Here is a 16719-nt window from a genome sequence, read left to right as displayed (position 1 = left end):
CCGTTTTCGGTTTTTGATCGTCCCGCTTCGTCCCTAATTTGCGCCGATTAGGCCCGCTGCAGCAAAAGGTGTATGACCCCTGAACTAAGGTGTTAGGGGATAGCGTAGAGCATAAAACTAAGGTACATTAACGAAGTCGTTTAAAGGGATACTTTAACGGAATTTGAAATATACCCGTCGTGTTCAGAAAAAGTTTACTAGAATGGAAAGTTGGGCGCGTTGGTATGAATTCATTTTGAAAAACAGCGCGAATATCACACGGACAAGAAGGAGGAACACACAGGACGAGGCGCTGACTATCAACTGTCTATTCAGAATTCACGCGAGGTCGGCTTCTTCTTTTTCCTCTTCCAGTCATTCGCCATTAAGCACGCAACATTGTAAATCATATCAAATTAAAACACACAAGTGCATTAAAACACACCAGCACAGGTATAGGTCATCGCGTCTTCCTCTTTTCTTCTTTCTTGGATCTTCAATCTCGATCTTCAATTCTCAGGTCAACCCATGTCCAAAAAAGTCTAGCGACCCATGTACAGGTCGCTAGACTCAGAGACTTTAATTTTCCCGACTCAGTTATTACTTCAGTCTGCGATAAGGTGATTCGGTATATCAAGATTGATTCCAGTAAACCTGACAAAGACAAAGCCAAGATAGACAAAAAGAACGTCGCCATTATTCCTTACATCCATCGTCTTTCACACAGGTTAAAGGGAGTCGGTTCGAGGTATGGGGTCAACGTAATTTTTTCAGCGCGTAACAAACTGAGCAGGATTATAAACGTGGTTAATAAGCGTGCTGACAGGAAAAGTAAGCCAGAACTGTTTGGATGTCGCGTCAAGCATGGCATGAAGTTCGTGTCCTGTGCACAGGGGACCGTTTATGAAATTCCTTTCTCATGCGGTCACTCATATATAGGCCAGACGGGACGTTGCCTCAACATTCGTCTACGCGAACACCACAGTTCATTAAAAGGTAACGCGTACTCCCATTTAGCTGTCCACTGCCGTGATTGTGGATGTGAGCCAAAATTTAGTGACACAAAAGTGCTGTTTAAACACAAGGATCAGCTATCGAGGGAGCTAGTAGAAGCTTATCATATAGCAAAACGGAAACCCGGGTGCGTGAGCCAACCATCCATTAGCCTAGTGGACAGTGAGGTAATTTGTTTGGACATGGGTTGACCTGAGAATTGAAGATCGAGATTGAAGATCCAAGAAAGAAGAAAAGAGGAAGACGCGATGACTTATACCTGTGCTGGTGTGTTTTAATGTACTCGTGTGTTTTAATTTGATATGATTTACAATATTGCGTGCTTAATGGCGAATGACTGGGAGAGGAAAAAGAAGAAGCCGACCTCGCGTGAATTTCTATGTATGTGTTCTGAATAGACAGTTGATAGTCAGCGCCTCGTCCTGTGTGTTCCTCCTTCTTGTCCGTGTGATATTCGCGCTGTTTTTCAAAATGAATTCAGAAAAAGGCTGAATATGATCCACAATATCCGTAACTGATAATTCCACACGTAGCAGCGTGCGTTCAAAACTACAAAATACACAGAAAGAATGAAACAGGCAAAGATCAAACACAGACACACACAGTTCTATGAAAAACCTGTGCGCGTCTGTGTTCGTCCTGTATGTGTTTTATTCTTTCTGTGTATTCTGACCATTGTACGTTTGAATTTTAAGCCTGCTGGCTGTATTTTTCGTTATAAACGGCCCACTCTGGCACGCGCTCTTATAGCAGCCAGCGGAGAGCACGTGACATCTGGCAGAATCGTGGAGTGACCTGTCTCAGGACTAGCTAAGCTGTGGCGAGGCTAACGTCACCAAAACTATTGCAAGCAGAGAATCTGGCCGCCGCAATGTCTCTACTTGTGCGGGCAAGTGCGGGCAATTACAAGCTTGTCAAAGATACGTTCACGCGCACGCTGTACATGCTTACACACATGGGCCACCAGTGAGGCTATAGTTCTAGGCGAGACGGGTACCATCACTACCTGTCAAATTTCCTAGACAGGCATAACAAACGAGGCTTTAGCGACATCCACCAGGTATCATTTACTTATCGTTTAATTCGTTTTAAAATTACTTTTCGTGTCCTATTCAAGGAGACAAGAGATTGGGGTGTCGGATGTGAGACTGCTCCCTTGAGCACGAATAGACTAAGAAATAAGCGCCGAAATTTCGTTGTAGTATTCCTATAATAACTTACTTAGAGCCTGTGTGGTGAACTTTCTTTGGCATTAACTTATACTGGGTTAGTAAATAACCTTTAGTAATTTAGTTGCGCTATCAACTCATGTGTAATTGTAATTTATTGGGCCATTCTTTTTTTCTTACTTCTTCGCACGCTTTTCTTTCTATGGCGTGTGCCCTGAGCTTTGTGACTGGTTCAATGTCTACTGTAGTTTACGCAGTAGCACTGTCCGTGTTTGAAACTCATTTTCAAAGTGTTTTATACCGACTTTCAATATAGCCCAGAGGTCAAATCTGGGACCACTGTTATTTATTTCCTTTGTAAAATATATAATTTCATGCGCCAAGCATTCGAATGTCATTCTTTTTGCTGACAATATCAAACTTTTTTTAGATGTTAAGAGCTATGCTGACTGTACTTCATTCCAAACTGATATTGGTGGGATTTGAGAGTGGTGTGGAAAAATCTCTTTGTCACTAAGTTCAGCAAAAAATTAAATTGATATGTTTATAAAAAAAAAACGCAGCCTTTTCTTGTTCCCTTATGTGCTTGGGGACATTACGGCAGATCAAGTATCGCATGTGAAATATCTTGGCGTCTAGACTGATATATATATAGTACTTTTTTATTTACTGAGCATGTTTCTCAAATCGACGGTTGAGCGGTAAGAAAGTTGGGAATGATCGCTCGTTTATCACGTTCTTTTACTTCGCCATTATCTACCGTGCGTCTGCTCTGCAGCCTCGAACGCTCGGGACTTGAATTTGGTTATATTACTTGATACTCATCATCTTTAACCAAAGTTGCAAGGATTTAGATTGTTCAGACGAATTTCAATCGAATTAATTACAACCGCTACATAAGTCGGAAATGATTTTAGTTACGACTCATTACTACCGTTATTTAGACTTGAAAGGCTTTCAACAAGGACGGCTATAAGACAATATGTTCTTCATAGGTAGTGCATGGTACTGCAAAATCTCAGAGTTTATTTGTAAGCCGGGATGGGCAAAATACATGCAAATATGTACGAAATACAAATACAAAATACTTCGTCAAAAATGTATTTAATTACAAATCTAATTACATTTCCCAAAAAGAATTTAAGTACAAGATACAAATACAACCAAATGTATTTGGTCTTCTCCAAATACTTTTTCCAAATACATTCCTCAAAATTTGCGTCAGCGACTTCAGGGCACCTGCAACGGGTTTCTGGGTATCTCATTTTAATTTTGCATTGCACACTCGGGATTTAGTGTGCGAGGCTCTAGTAACGTAATAGAAATATAATCACAAAAAAATGTAATCAGCTTGGACCTAATAGGTGAAAAAAGTACAGAGCTTCAAGCAGCTTTTTTTGTCGATTACATTTTGGTATAGACCAACAAAGAACCGAGACGACCAAGACGCGCAGCACTAGCTAGAGATTTTTTTTTTTATTGTTGCAGTTCGCACCAATTACGAAAATATGGACGACCCGCGCATTTAGAATGTTCCAGGCAAAAAATTGGATGGAAATCAGGCTGGAAAGCATCACAAGTTGTCACAGGCACTTATTTAGCCAGTCTGCCTGTGAACGTCGATTTCGTCACTATTCTTGCCCTGGACTGGCACCGTAATCACAAAGTCACTAAACGCTTGTGCTTCATTGAGCGACACTGCAGTCGGTGCAGAACGTAGTTTTCTTCCTGCTCTGGACAGTGACAATAAATTTGAGGGATGAATTTTCGCCCACAAGATTGTATTCAATTAAAATTGTGTTTGAAATACCCACGTTTTAGTATCTAAATACACACGTCAAATACATTACCCAATATGTAATTAAATACAAATGCAAAATACACAAAGTATTTGAAATACGTATTTCAAATGCTTGTATTTGAAATACTGCCCATTCCTGTTTGTAAGTATTCACTTCCATGTACCACAAAGCGCTGGTCGTCATTTCTTAAAAATTTACCCCCATAAAATGTGTGAATTGTCACTATTATATCGAATGCAGTTCGTTTTTAATAACACAGGAAATGGCGAATTATATATTTTTTCTTGATTTTTGTAAACTTAAGCCAGCCTCGCAAAAGTGTTTTCATCTCACTCAGAGTTTCTGCACAAGTAGTATCTGCCTAACAACCATGTACCCGTGTGTTCTTCCATGTTTCTATACATTTTAAATTGTGTTGCTGTAAACACAAACTATAGTGCACCACACAAAAAGCTCCATAGCTGTTTGAGGGCACTAAATAAAAATTAAATTATTAATAGTATTAATTTTATTATTATTATTATTATTATTATTATTATTATTATTATTATTATTATTACGTTTGGTGAAAGTGTTTGAAGTTGTTGTTTATCAACTATTCAGCCGCACTGATTTCAAATTTCAGTTAAAATTACAACAAACTTTTATACTCTTGTCACGCTGGAGCTTTCTTTTTAAACTCACTGACTGGCAAAGACATACGTGCAGAGGGTCACAGAAGATTCTCCGCATAGAGCAAGAGAACCTTCTACGGTAGGGACTGATAAAAATAATTGAAATAATTTGGTTTGGATGGGCACTGTGCGCATCTTATCACGGGCCCTCTGAGCCATTTTCCAAATAGTCAAGAGTCTAAGTCTCCAATCAACTCTTGCAGTGAATTCTAAACAAATATATCGTACTCGCAACTCACCTCGCATAAGCTATATTTAAAAAAAAAATTGTGTGACAAATCTAAAATAATCTGTAACAAATCCTCGGGAACCAACTACAAATTCCTCTCAATGCAAAAAAAAAAAATTATCATATCATCTTTGTTGAATTTGGCTAGGTCATCAAAAAACATATGCAAAGTAGTTTAACTGCTTTCTCTCACAAATTTATAATTGTGAAGAATTTACTTTTTGTGTTATAGTAATCATTTAATTGTAATTGGACACTTTTAGAGCGAAATAGCTATAATTGTAATTAGATTACGTTGCCCAAGTAATTTACCGAAGCATGCATTGGCTTGAACTCCATATTTTAGGTTACTACGCCCAGGACACTCTCTGTGAAAACGGCTTACCAATATTGCTAGCGTACGCTACCGGCCAGGAAGGATACTCATCCCACATGCTGCTCAGTATTATAATAAACAGGTGGGTATAAGTCAGAATAACGATAGTTTATTGCGCTTTCACATCGTTTAATGCTGTTGCGGTTTAAATAGCTGTCTGGATGAGTTTTGAAAAAAAGATTTCCTTGTGTTTGTTTGTTTATTTATTATTTTAACATGGGATGTGTTTCATGGGTCATCTTCTATGAGAAAATTGTCAGGAACGAGCGTCATAACGAACGTCCTAGCGAGCATCATGAACGAGAGGCATGCTGGCAGCGTTACAGACGTTCATCAATCATTCAATCAATCACGTGCTTTATTTTGGCCCAAAACGCTGGTAGGCCTTAGAGGGGTGCACGTACATAAGGCTAAACAAAAAGGTATAACTGGCTAGAAAACATGCGTGTTAATAAAGGGCAAGGTTCTAAGTCAAAAGGGTAAAACAAGCCGTGGATCTACAGTGTGCTCAGAAAGCGTGCCCACGAAACCACAGCCGCATGATACAAATTATTTTCTTGGGGCAAAAATAAATTATCTCAATGAAAAGCCCTCCGTATCTATTTTTTTTTTAAAGAAGACGTTCATGGAACCCTTAAGAACTATTTTAATGTAGGACAAGTATGTCATGAACTAAGTGTGTTCCGACGAACCCCAGGGGATGAAACTTCGGTCAATTGAAAATCAATTTTGAGCTATACATTTATTGCTGCTGATTCAGTTCTTTAAGCAATTCAGGGGTTTCTTTAAATAACCAGGGGATGTCAACTTAATATTTCAGCATAACCCCAGGTTTAGGAGAACATGTGCTTAACATCCCATCAGATAAACTTGAAGCCGTGAAGGACTACTTAAGGTACGTGGATCATCATTACTGTAATAAAATCAATTGAAATATAAACAAGTTTCTTTATATATTCTGTGAAATGTACTCATACACTGGCATGATATTTTATTGTGTAAGTGGAGCTCAACGTCTACTCTGCCACAGTGTGTACTTTCATGAATATATTATGTCACGCACGTTAAATCTCACAGTAGTGATGGATTTGTCAGTTATGTATGGTATTTTCTTTTCGCTTTAAACCAATAAAAAAAGCGTGTCCTTTTTTTATTTGATATTACCCGAGGCGATTAGCATTTTAAAGAAGTTTGGCACATTTGAGGGGTATTTGAAGAGGGGGTGTAATATTGGTCTTAGGACATCGTACAGCACTTTCGGAATTTCAAGTTATCTTGAGAATCGCCCTCTCTTACGCTGAGGCAGAGTTTTAAAATAAACCAGAGGTGGCAGTAATGACATCACTGTAATAAAATGACAACTACTTCTGGTGGTAATGAGGAATGTCATTAAATACATTTCTAGGCTAATGATTTAGTAATGCGATAAAGTATCTTCAGGCAGTAATTTCGGAAAAATTACCCGTTACTTTTGAAATTACTCTTGCCCAAATGAAACACAATCAGTTTGTGAGCATTACGATAAAATGAGAAAAGTTATTTTGCATAATACGTTTTCGTTAAAAACAAATTGAGTGAGAGTAACGCTACTATTGAACGAAGCCATCTGAACGCAAAGCCTCGTATGGAACACGATAGACGCGCAAAGACTGACTCGGGAGGCAAATCAGATGAAGAAAGGTTTTCATCTGAAGCCGTCGCTAGAGGGCCACGGCTCACGAAAACTCCAAGGCAGATTCACAGCGTCACATCATCAGCACTCTTCCATGCCACAATAGTTCTATGGGTACACCACCATTGAGGTCAACGCCCTTTGAAAGATAAGACGACAGAACAAGCACCTCTACAGCCTTCTTTTTCTTTCGTCAAGGAAGATCAAACTGTCAAGCTTCGATTACTGCGACCTAAAGACCAAATGACCGGAATCAAGTTATCTCAAATTCCTTGTTAAAGAATCCAGAATATTTCGTGTTTAGCCTTGACCTTGACAAGTAAAACTGCTTTTTTCTCGGAAAAGACAAAAAGTGAGCAAAGAAGGTGCCGCTCGCGATATGCCTCTCTGCCTTTTACAGCGGTGACTGTTAGTGGCCCGTTCCCCGGTTTTCGAGACGGCGTGAGCATAAACAAAAAGTTTATCCGCTGAATTCGGCGGGAAAAATAGCACGTGATCTGACGTCACGGGATTTACAGAAAACTCAGGTTCCCCGCTAAATTTAGCGCAATAATTTGCGTCACGTAACCTATACATCAATTGAGTTTCCCTGCTAAATTTAGCGCAAAACTTGACGTCACGTGACGTGACATCACTCAAGCAATGTCACGTGACCTGACGTCATGGGACCCACAGACAAATTCAGGTTCCCCGCTAAATTTAGCGGAAAAATGTACCTTTTTTGATCTATGCGCCAAATTGGTTTCCCCGCTAAATTTCGCAGAAAGCTTTACGTCACGTGGCCTATGCACCAATTCAGTCTCTCCGCTACATTTGGCGGAAAAACACTTCACAACCCTAAAATCATTCATTCATCAACAACGTATCGACGCTAAATGAACGCAACGTCATTTCATTATCAGATCATCGTATGACGCACTATCAACGCAATGTCACATCGATCGTCAGCTTTATATCGTCGAATAAGCAGCCCACCTGTCGCTGTCTAAACGCACCACGTCGTGTGATTGTCGCTTTAATTTTATTTGTTTTTTTTTTTGTTTTGTTTTGTTTTTGTTTTTGTTTTTTTGTCAGGAATAGGTAAACGCAAAGATCGCCATTCTTTCCTTTTGAAAGTATACATTTCAGGAAGTTTCCGACATCCTTTTCCTCCCGTGGCAGAGCAAGCATCCGGCCCCTTTGTGTAGCAACACACAATAACTTGGTCTTTTTGGCGGGTTTCGAAACAACTCTCCCCGAGAGAAATTCCTAGGAATGATTCAACTAGTGCTCTTGAGAAAAATTAATTAGACTGTGCTCGAGTCAGAAGGGAAAAGTTTCATGTGAAAACTAGTAGGAGCACGGACTGTCATTCCCCTGCTTATTTTACTGTCATGGACTACGATTTATACAAAGTCAGAGAGACAGAATCACATCAAATTTTTTGATTGAGGACCTTCATCATTGAATAAACAACGCAACCAGTGAACGCACTTTCTTCGAGTCACGTGTACAAAAAAATTACGTCATGTTTAATTTTTCTGTCGTATGCGTCAGCAGGCGACTGTTCAATATGAATCACTTCGAGGCGCAGGTGGTTGTTGCACTGCAAACACAAAGACCTAAATTCTGGTACATATACTGTAGATATATTATGCACGAAATACTGCCTGAAGGGATTGAAAAGTAATGTCAAAGTAATTTTATTGCTTTTAAAAAAATAATTTTAATGTGACGTCATTATATTTATTCTACGGTAATTTGTAATGTAATTTAATTACATTTTTGCTGTCGTAATTTACCTTAATTACTTCTTACAAGGAACTTCCCATCTTTGCAATAATACAGTATTTTGAGTTTAAAATTTTGTCTTTGCTTTCTTTTGAAGTATAGGATTTAGTTTTTTTTTCTTTTGGAAAGGCTAACTTTTGTAAATGTGTCGGGGCACTTTCTTAATTTATGTCACAGCAAAAACTCTCAAAACTATGAAATATGAGTTGCCAGAACTTTGCCAGTACCTGAATTATGCAGTGTTTCGAAACATGGTACGGTTATCTTCTGGCCTCCGCAATTCGCTGATTGACCAGCTTTAGCTTTTGTAAATGTAAAACCACTTGATTAGGAGGAAAGCATCCAGTGGCCGTGGTAAATGTGGAGATTTTTTTTCTTTTTTAAAGTGAGAGTAATAAACCAAAAAATGGGCGCGCATCAGTCAAAGAAATTTCGAAAAATAAGTATTTCTTTATTACAACCATATAAACTAGTTACAAACTAGATTGTAAAATTCAAGGTTCCCTCTGATGCTAAAGCGAAGTCGAACAGGTCGACACTTCCGCAGTTCGCATTTGTCCATGCAAATTTCGTCATTCTCATAATATTGTAAACGTCTTTTTGACAAAACAACGTGCTTTGTTGGGGGCTTATCTTAGTGCATTATAGCCCAAATGTCTTACTTTTCCAATTGTCTCAGTTTCATATGACATTTGCAAACTCCCTAGTACACCACTGACCTAAGCGCCACCACTCGCCACTAGGTTAAAACTCTATAAAACTCAGAAAACGGTGAGCACAACGAAGATCATGTTGGTCTTTTGTTGAATGCAAACGCCGAATATGTTAGCTAGGAAGTACGGTAAAGTTTTCTATATAGTGTACGTATATTTCACCAAAAAACTGTTCAAAACGTAAAAATATCTCTTAATTGAAATCATCAACTTGAAAGCGCTAAACCCTGGATCTATATATGGGCTCGTTGAGATTGAAACCGTGTTCGAGGAAGACCATCAAGCAACGCGTGAACAAGACGAAATAGCAAACATAGTGAAATGTTTACTGTTCTAAGACGGAAAAGGTACACAGATTTTCGAAAAGGTCTACAGCAAAATTCAGGTAGTATGAATGTAAGATTGACGGCGCGCCACGGGTTAGAAGAAAAAATCAAAGCGCAGACTGCAGTCGCGCGAATTTAGAATAAATCAGTTGACGAGCGGATATCGGACTGGTCGGACGTCCCTAGATAGGCAAACTAAAATTAACAAAATCCGAACCACAGAAACGGCAAATTTTTAGTACCGCGGAACAACGCTTTGGATTTGCTGTGGTCACGCGGGGGGGGGGGGGGGGGGGGGGGGGGGAGGGTGGAATGTGCGGAGGGATGGGCGTAACCCCGCCAGAGGGTGCATATCCCACCTCAAATTTGTTGTTCACACTGACGAGGAGCCGACAGGAGGAATGTGAGCGACATCGGTGCAATTTAGCCATTTTCACTCTTGACGCCACCGCAGACGGAGTTAGCGGGCTTTACCCTTGGCACCGATGTGTTTGACAACAAAATATATTAAAAACAAACTGATCCGCCGCCATACCACGATTGCTTGCACCGCACGAGATGCCCCGTTTCACTCTCCGCCACGGAGCCGACGCCACAGCGCAACATCACAAGAGTCTTACGTTTTTCTTGCATGGTGCCCGCACTGGGGAGGAATCCCCCTGTATTCTAATTCATGCGAGTACCGCGTTTATGACGCGCGAGGGATATCGTGTATTTCTAAGTCTGGTACAAATCCGTGTGACTATATTCTCGCTTTCAAAATTGACGAATTATATCTATTAGCTATCATCACAAAATAAGAAAACGGTCAGAACACAGAGTCAGCTTGTTTATTTTTACCTGCGGTGTCTGACTTTTGAAGATACGCTCACTACAAATCTAATTATGCTATATAATAATTCATTATTTTATTATTTTAAACATAGAAAGTGCAAGAATGGACGCGAAGACGGGTCAACACCCATATCTCCAAGTGAACCAGTTTCTCCACGTAAGTTGACCGTTTCTTATTACAAAATGCGTGACGAGCCAACTATAATATGGAACTACATTTTCCAGGCATTTCCCACCAAAATATTTATATTTTATACAATATAATGCACAGTTTGGCCCAATAAAAGTAAACATTTTTCTTTTATTGAAGTACCTCTTATTCTACACTTAATATGATTGTGTATGGTTCAGTAAATATTTCTATGTTTCATATTATGTTTTAACCTTCTGGCACACAATTTCTTTCCCGTTCGACAGCACAACTCGTTCAACTTTTTATTTCACGACGTTAGAAACGGGGCGAAACTACTGGTTTACAATATAACAACGAAGATAAATGACGCGCCGAAATGCACCACTTGTACGAAAGCCAGTTATAACTTACTATGAAAGCGAATCCCATCCAACCTAGGCTAAAGGACAGAGCTAAACGTATTTTCAGTTCTAAATAAATGTAGTGACACCACCTGCACGTTTATTTCTTTTACTCGCAATTTTAATAGTGTCGTTTTTTTTCTTCTTTCTTTTAAGTATACCCAGTTTTAGGCTGTATAAACATACACACAATCCAATTTTTTTAGATTCTCCGCCTCCAGCATGAGGTCCTTGTCTTCCGTCATATCCTCCTATATACCGACAAAGCCTGGCAGATTGCCACGAGAAGCGGCCGCCGAAATGGAAAAGATGGAGCTGCAGACAACGGATGAGGGGAGAGCCACGTAACAGGCGCCCCGCTGCGGCGAGACGCCGAAACACACTTCTCCCGAGCGAACAAGAGGGTTTCGGGTCCTCGCCGCTGCAAAAGCTGTGCGTTGACGTCCAGGTTCCCCGAGCAATGGCTATTTGATGCTCGGTGCTACCAGGTCCTCGAGCTCCAAATCTGCAACCGGGCACTCTGTGGCTCCGTCGTCGAACTGTCAGGCTTTGCGAGTAGAGAGGAGGCTATGCTTCCGCATATCTTTGGCTGCCCGTGCAACGAAGTGCTATCAAAGAAAGGAAGCTCGTGCTCAAGAGGGAGCGTCTGCTGGGTTCTTAAAGGGCCATTTACGTAAAAATTCAGCTGTGATCACATTTTGTGTCTCGAAAGCGATACCAGTCATTGATTTCGGTTCGATACTAAAGCTGCGACTAGCTGCTCTTTAGCAGGCGGCCAGCGCGTTGGCTGTTAATCAAGCAACACTGGGCGACGATGTAGCGTCGGTGCTTTGGTTCTTCTACGATGCCTTTCATTCGTTGTGTAAAGTTGTGATTAAAACTGCTCTTCGCTTTTTTTTATTCTTTTTTTTTTCGTTTTAGTTTCTCGTTTTTTCGTTCTAAATGCCGTATTTTGTCGAGTGCTTCAAAATCGATAACCGCAGAGCGCGAATTGTCTCAGGATATCCGTCGCTACAGGTTGCGCCCTTGACGTCATCAGATCTATCGGGGCCAAGCGTATCCTAGTTATGAGCTCTGCCCCTTTTTTCGCCCTCAAAACCCGCATAAGTTATTGTCTCTTGGTGTACCAACTAGATGCCAAACAAATTTAGATCGTCTCTTATGTATACAAAAGCGAGCATTACAAGCAACTGGAAACTTACATTGTTTTAGGAATGCCCGCACCATACTTTAAAGCATACCAAATAGTAAGCTTATTAAAATATCTACACAAATATAAACTATTCCTCGAGGTTTGGTGGCAATTTCATACTGGCAAATTTTCGTTCCCTGCAAACTCCCCGTGAAAATTGGCCCGTACAATTTAAAACAAAATGTAACAGTGAAATCTTGTTCACGTCAAATTATAGATATCAGAAGCTAAGTTTTCAGATACCCCATTTTTTTAACCAAAACCCAACCATTTTAGACCTTCTAAATAGTGCCACGTCACACCTTAACTATAAGAAAAGTGTGAAAGAAATTTTATTTACGGATGAATAAAACAACGAAAAATATCTCCTGAACTTCTGGAATGATGTGATAGCGCAAAAAATAAGTAATGTTTTAAAGATCTATTGAAGCAAATTGTAATATTATAGATAACTAGCCCACCTCTCTTCCCACACCTCTGGTTGCTGCTTATTTGTTTTCTTTTGTATTTGTTTTTTACTGTTTAGCAGGGAAAGCATGTCACTCTTGTTGCCTTGTTTTGCTATCGCTGTTGCCAAAAAGGGTGGCGTGGCCTCGTCAGGCACTTCAAAGTGCCATTAGCCATGTCCCGTGAGACTTTCTTTAAGTCTGTCTCAAATAAAATCATACAAACAAACAGAAAAAATTTTTAAGGTGTCCAAACGTTACAACCTTGCTTTGTCGAGGACCGAGGTAAGCAAGGGCAAAACGACCAAATGACCGCTCCATCACCATCGCCACGATCGCGTTCGCAGACTGCTAGCGTTGCAGGACCTGCTGTTTTGTGTGGAATACCACATAAACAGGAAGATCATTACTACGATGACGACATCTGCCACCTACACCGGCGCCGGCTCGCTTCTAGCGAGATCGCAGTCACGCGATGCGGTTATTCGGTCATGCCATGCTGTTGCGTAATCTGCGTACTTCTTGGCGCCTTTGCGCTCCTTTCGTAGTAAGTTCTTGACTACAAAAATGATTTCCCTGCATGCTGTGTACACCGCGCAGTCAGCGCTGACAGCACTGCCTGCGCGGTGTGGACAGCGTGGTGTGTCAACTATCTCACGATAGTCGATACACGACGCTGCTGTCTAAGCCCTCTGCCGCACAATAGAACGGTGTCCCGCAGTAGACGTACAGAATGATCGCGAACATTTGATATGTCCAACGAAGCAAACAATATTTCCGAGGGGGACGGCCGCCAGGCCATCACCTTCGTGAACACGGGAACGGCTCTGGGAAGCTTGCTGACGCAGCCCAGCTTGGCCTACTCAACGGTCACCTTATTTGCCAATCTCTCGTTCACATGTACCATCCTGATTCGCATCCACTAGTACGACGTACTACCGCGGCGCAGCGCTGCTCTTACGGGGCCAATGACGATTGGGCCCTTCAAAAAAGCTTCAGGCTTAACCGCTAGGTGAAATTAGTAAATCGTTTAATTCCTTTTAGAAATATTTTTCCCGCGTTTTCCGACCAAGTAGTAGTGTTTCTGAGGTCTTTAAATTCGGTAGGCCGTATTTATGCAAAGAAATAAGCGAAAGCTTTCGCTTCCGTACACCTTTAGCAACCCATTTGACAGACTATTCCCTAACTAAGAAGACAGTTCCTAAACCTCCGAACTATTTTGCTGTAGTCACTGACAACTGAAGTAACTCAGCGCGTGGATAGTCCCTAACATCTTATTATCACTCTTCAACCAATCAGATTCCGTCATTAGCCATTAGAATGCCGGACAACCAATCACAAAGCGAGGGGCGTAAACATAATAAGCCACACCCTGCGTTCTCCTTTTTTTTCAGGCTGTTAGAAATTGTTGCCTATTTTGAATTAGTCATTATCATAAGGACAATAAACAAAATTAACACTTCCCCTCTTTCGATCACGTTGTGTTTTTTTTTTTTGGGGGGGGGGATCTTATAGACGCTTTCAGCGCGCGCCAGATTGAGCCGCCATAGCTGACCTTCTCTTGTCTTACCGAGATGCCGAGCCACTGAAGCGGGCATTGACCAGCCTCCACAAAGGCCTTGGTTGGGGAGAAGGACACTGTAGCACCTAAAGTGGCAGTAACCTGTTTTGCTGTCGCAATGATGAAGTGAAGCGAACGGAATAAGAGGAAACAAAAACTGAAGGTCGGTTATGGCGCCGCCCATGCACAGCTGCCTGAAAGCGTCTATACTGGTGCTCCGTACGTCGGACAATATTATCGGCTAATTTTTACGCCGCGGTTTAGCCCACGCCAGAAAGAGCACTGCTCCGGAAGGCCTTCTTCCCGTATTCTTATAAGGCTTAAATATTTCAGCACAACCACCCGCACCCCCGAATGAGCCTGCACAGCCAGCGCCGCCAGAAGGACCTCCCACTGCTTCTCCCGAAGATCCAGAAGCACCACCACAACCCCCACCTGGACCTCCGTCCCCACCCGGACCTGCGCCTCCACCAGAAGCTCCGGTGACAACTACAACAACTACCAAGGCCCCGATTCCCGATTACTGCTAAATTGCCCGGTGCATTTCAGTGGCATGGGTTTGGTTGTATGGGGTTCGTGCGCCCCTGCTTGGACTTTTAATGTTTTAATAAATGTGTTTTTATTGCAAAGTGGAGACACCTATTCTTTTTATGATGTCGGGGATGAAACGGTACTGGCCTTTTTTTTAAATCATTCAGTAACACGACTGCAGATACATTATTTTTCTTTAATTATCTACTAGTTTTCGACAACCAATTATCTATTTAAGTGAGACCCATAACTTTCACGTAGATAATTCACGTACCTGGCCTACTCAGTATGGCACACAGGGATCAAACGCTGCCACCAAAATTTCTGAATATACCTCAATTGATGCTCCTCTGATCATTACAGTTCAGTCATTATTCTTAACAGGACACTAACAGGGTATTCATGATCCCCGAGGTTTTCATTTGAACATGACTTATAGCAGATCAAATAACCAAAACACAATTTGCGGCTCGAAATTAGTTTTATTTCCACCCGTAAACATCTGGTTGAGAAGTGACCGGTTTCAGTCGCGCTCTCTCTCTCTCTCTTCCATGGTCACGTGGCGTTCAAACTATGCGTACCAAATATATTCAAAGTTGCGTGTCATCTGAGGCACACATTTAATAATAAAAATAGAAACGAATATGAACCCCATTTTTGTACCCCCCAAAAACACCAAATACGTTGATGGAAAAAGAAAAAGACGACATGTTGCACAGATCACAGGAAGTACATGTGCACGTCATTCTCAATGTGGCGACGTACCACAGGCTGGATGGCGCGATGGAGGTGCACGACGGACCAACTTTGCGACGGACGTTGGGCCACTACTTGGGAACTGTCGTTCCTGATACCGGACAATCTATCTTCAAGCGCAGAACATCGATCGGAAAGAATATAAGTGCGAAATAATCGCACGATAAACGGTGCATGCACCCTCGTCGTCGTCGTCGCCGTCGTCGTCGTCTGCTTGACACGCCGGAGAAGCGTACAAAAGAGAAAACCGCGGTTGGGTATAGCCACGTGACTTGCGGCAACTCTCTCCTTCTCTATATGTTTTCCTCCTCCTCGGTACACATCGTCAACCCAGTACCACCTAGAAGACAAGGTCGTAGTGCTGACATTTTTGCGCCAGCAGTGAAGGCCAACCCATTGACACAGTCTGGAAACGAGTGCTGCGCCAGTGCTGGGCTTCGAGTCAAGTTTGAGATGAATGTTGACTCAATCGTCGTCTTCAATCTGTTCCCAGCGTTGGCCTTTGCCAATGGGGATATCTCTATCAGCAGTACGGCACAGCCGTATATATAGAGAGAGTGGCCATTCATTGGGAAGTATAGGAGGCAAAGGAGGAGGCGCCATTGGCCGATAGCGGGCTGGGCGTGTTCCTGGGCGTCTTCACAGATTCGAACGTGGGCAGCCCGAAGCCGCAAATAATACCCTGGCGGTGGTCGCGAGGAACAAAATTAGCAAGTTCGTCGAAGTAACTCCCGGTGACTAAAAATATGGTGCATATTATCTTTTTATTTTATTTATTTATCTTTTTTTTTTCTTTTTTAGTTACGGTAATGCAAAATTAAAATCTAGGAAAACGATCGACGTGATCTGTACGCCAGGCGCCGAGTGCCAGGATTATGCCTCCGAGTCCCGTCCGGGTGGTTAGACCCCGTTTTTGCATGATCATTATCCAAATGTCACATGACTATATTTTTAACCCAGACAAAGTTACTCTATTTAACCTTTACGCACTTATTAAAAGTGTCTCCCGCTTCCGCCGTTAGGAGGTTCTTTTCGGATTCTGGTTGGTCAAAAGAACATGTCAAGCGTCTCGTGCACGCCTTGGCTGTGCCTGCTCCTCCCATTGACCAAACTCTCCCTATACACGGCTCTGCACTACTGC

At 41.7% G+C, this 16719-nt stretch overlaps 1 protein-coding gene across 1 annotated transcript in view; it reads left to right on the top strand.

Annotated features, from left to right (window-relative positions):
* The window catches only part of LOC115328664 (wiskott-Aldrich syndrome protein family member 2-like), a 28225-nt gene extending 13404 nt beyond the window's left edge, over nt 1-14821 (top strand). The window contains exons 7-10 of the mRNA XM_040208474.1: nt 5214-5325; nt 6064-6138; nt 10651-10715; nt 14625-14821. Coding sequence (XP_040064408.1) covers nt 5214-5325; nt 6064-6138; nt 10651-10715; nt 14625-14821 — 449 coding nt within the window. The remainder of the gene's footprint in view (nt 1-5213; nt 5326-6063; nt 6139-10650; nt 10716-14624) is intronic.
* Nucleotides 14822-16719: the final 1898 nt, after the last annotated feature.

Source organism: Ixodes scapularis, unplaced genomic scaffold (genome assembly GCF_016920785.2).
Source record: "Ixodes scapularis isolate PalLabHiFi unplaced genomic scaffold, ASM1692078v2 PGA_scaffold11__112_contigs__length_91849675, whole genome shotgun sequence".
Lineage (NCBI taxonomy): Eukaryota > Metazoa > Arthropoda > Arachnida > Ixodida > Ixodidae > Ixodes > Ixodes scapularis.
This window is presented reverse-complemented; position numbering and strand designations above follow the sequence as displayed.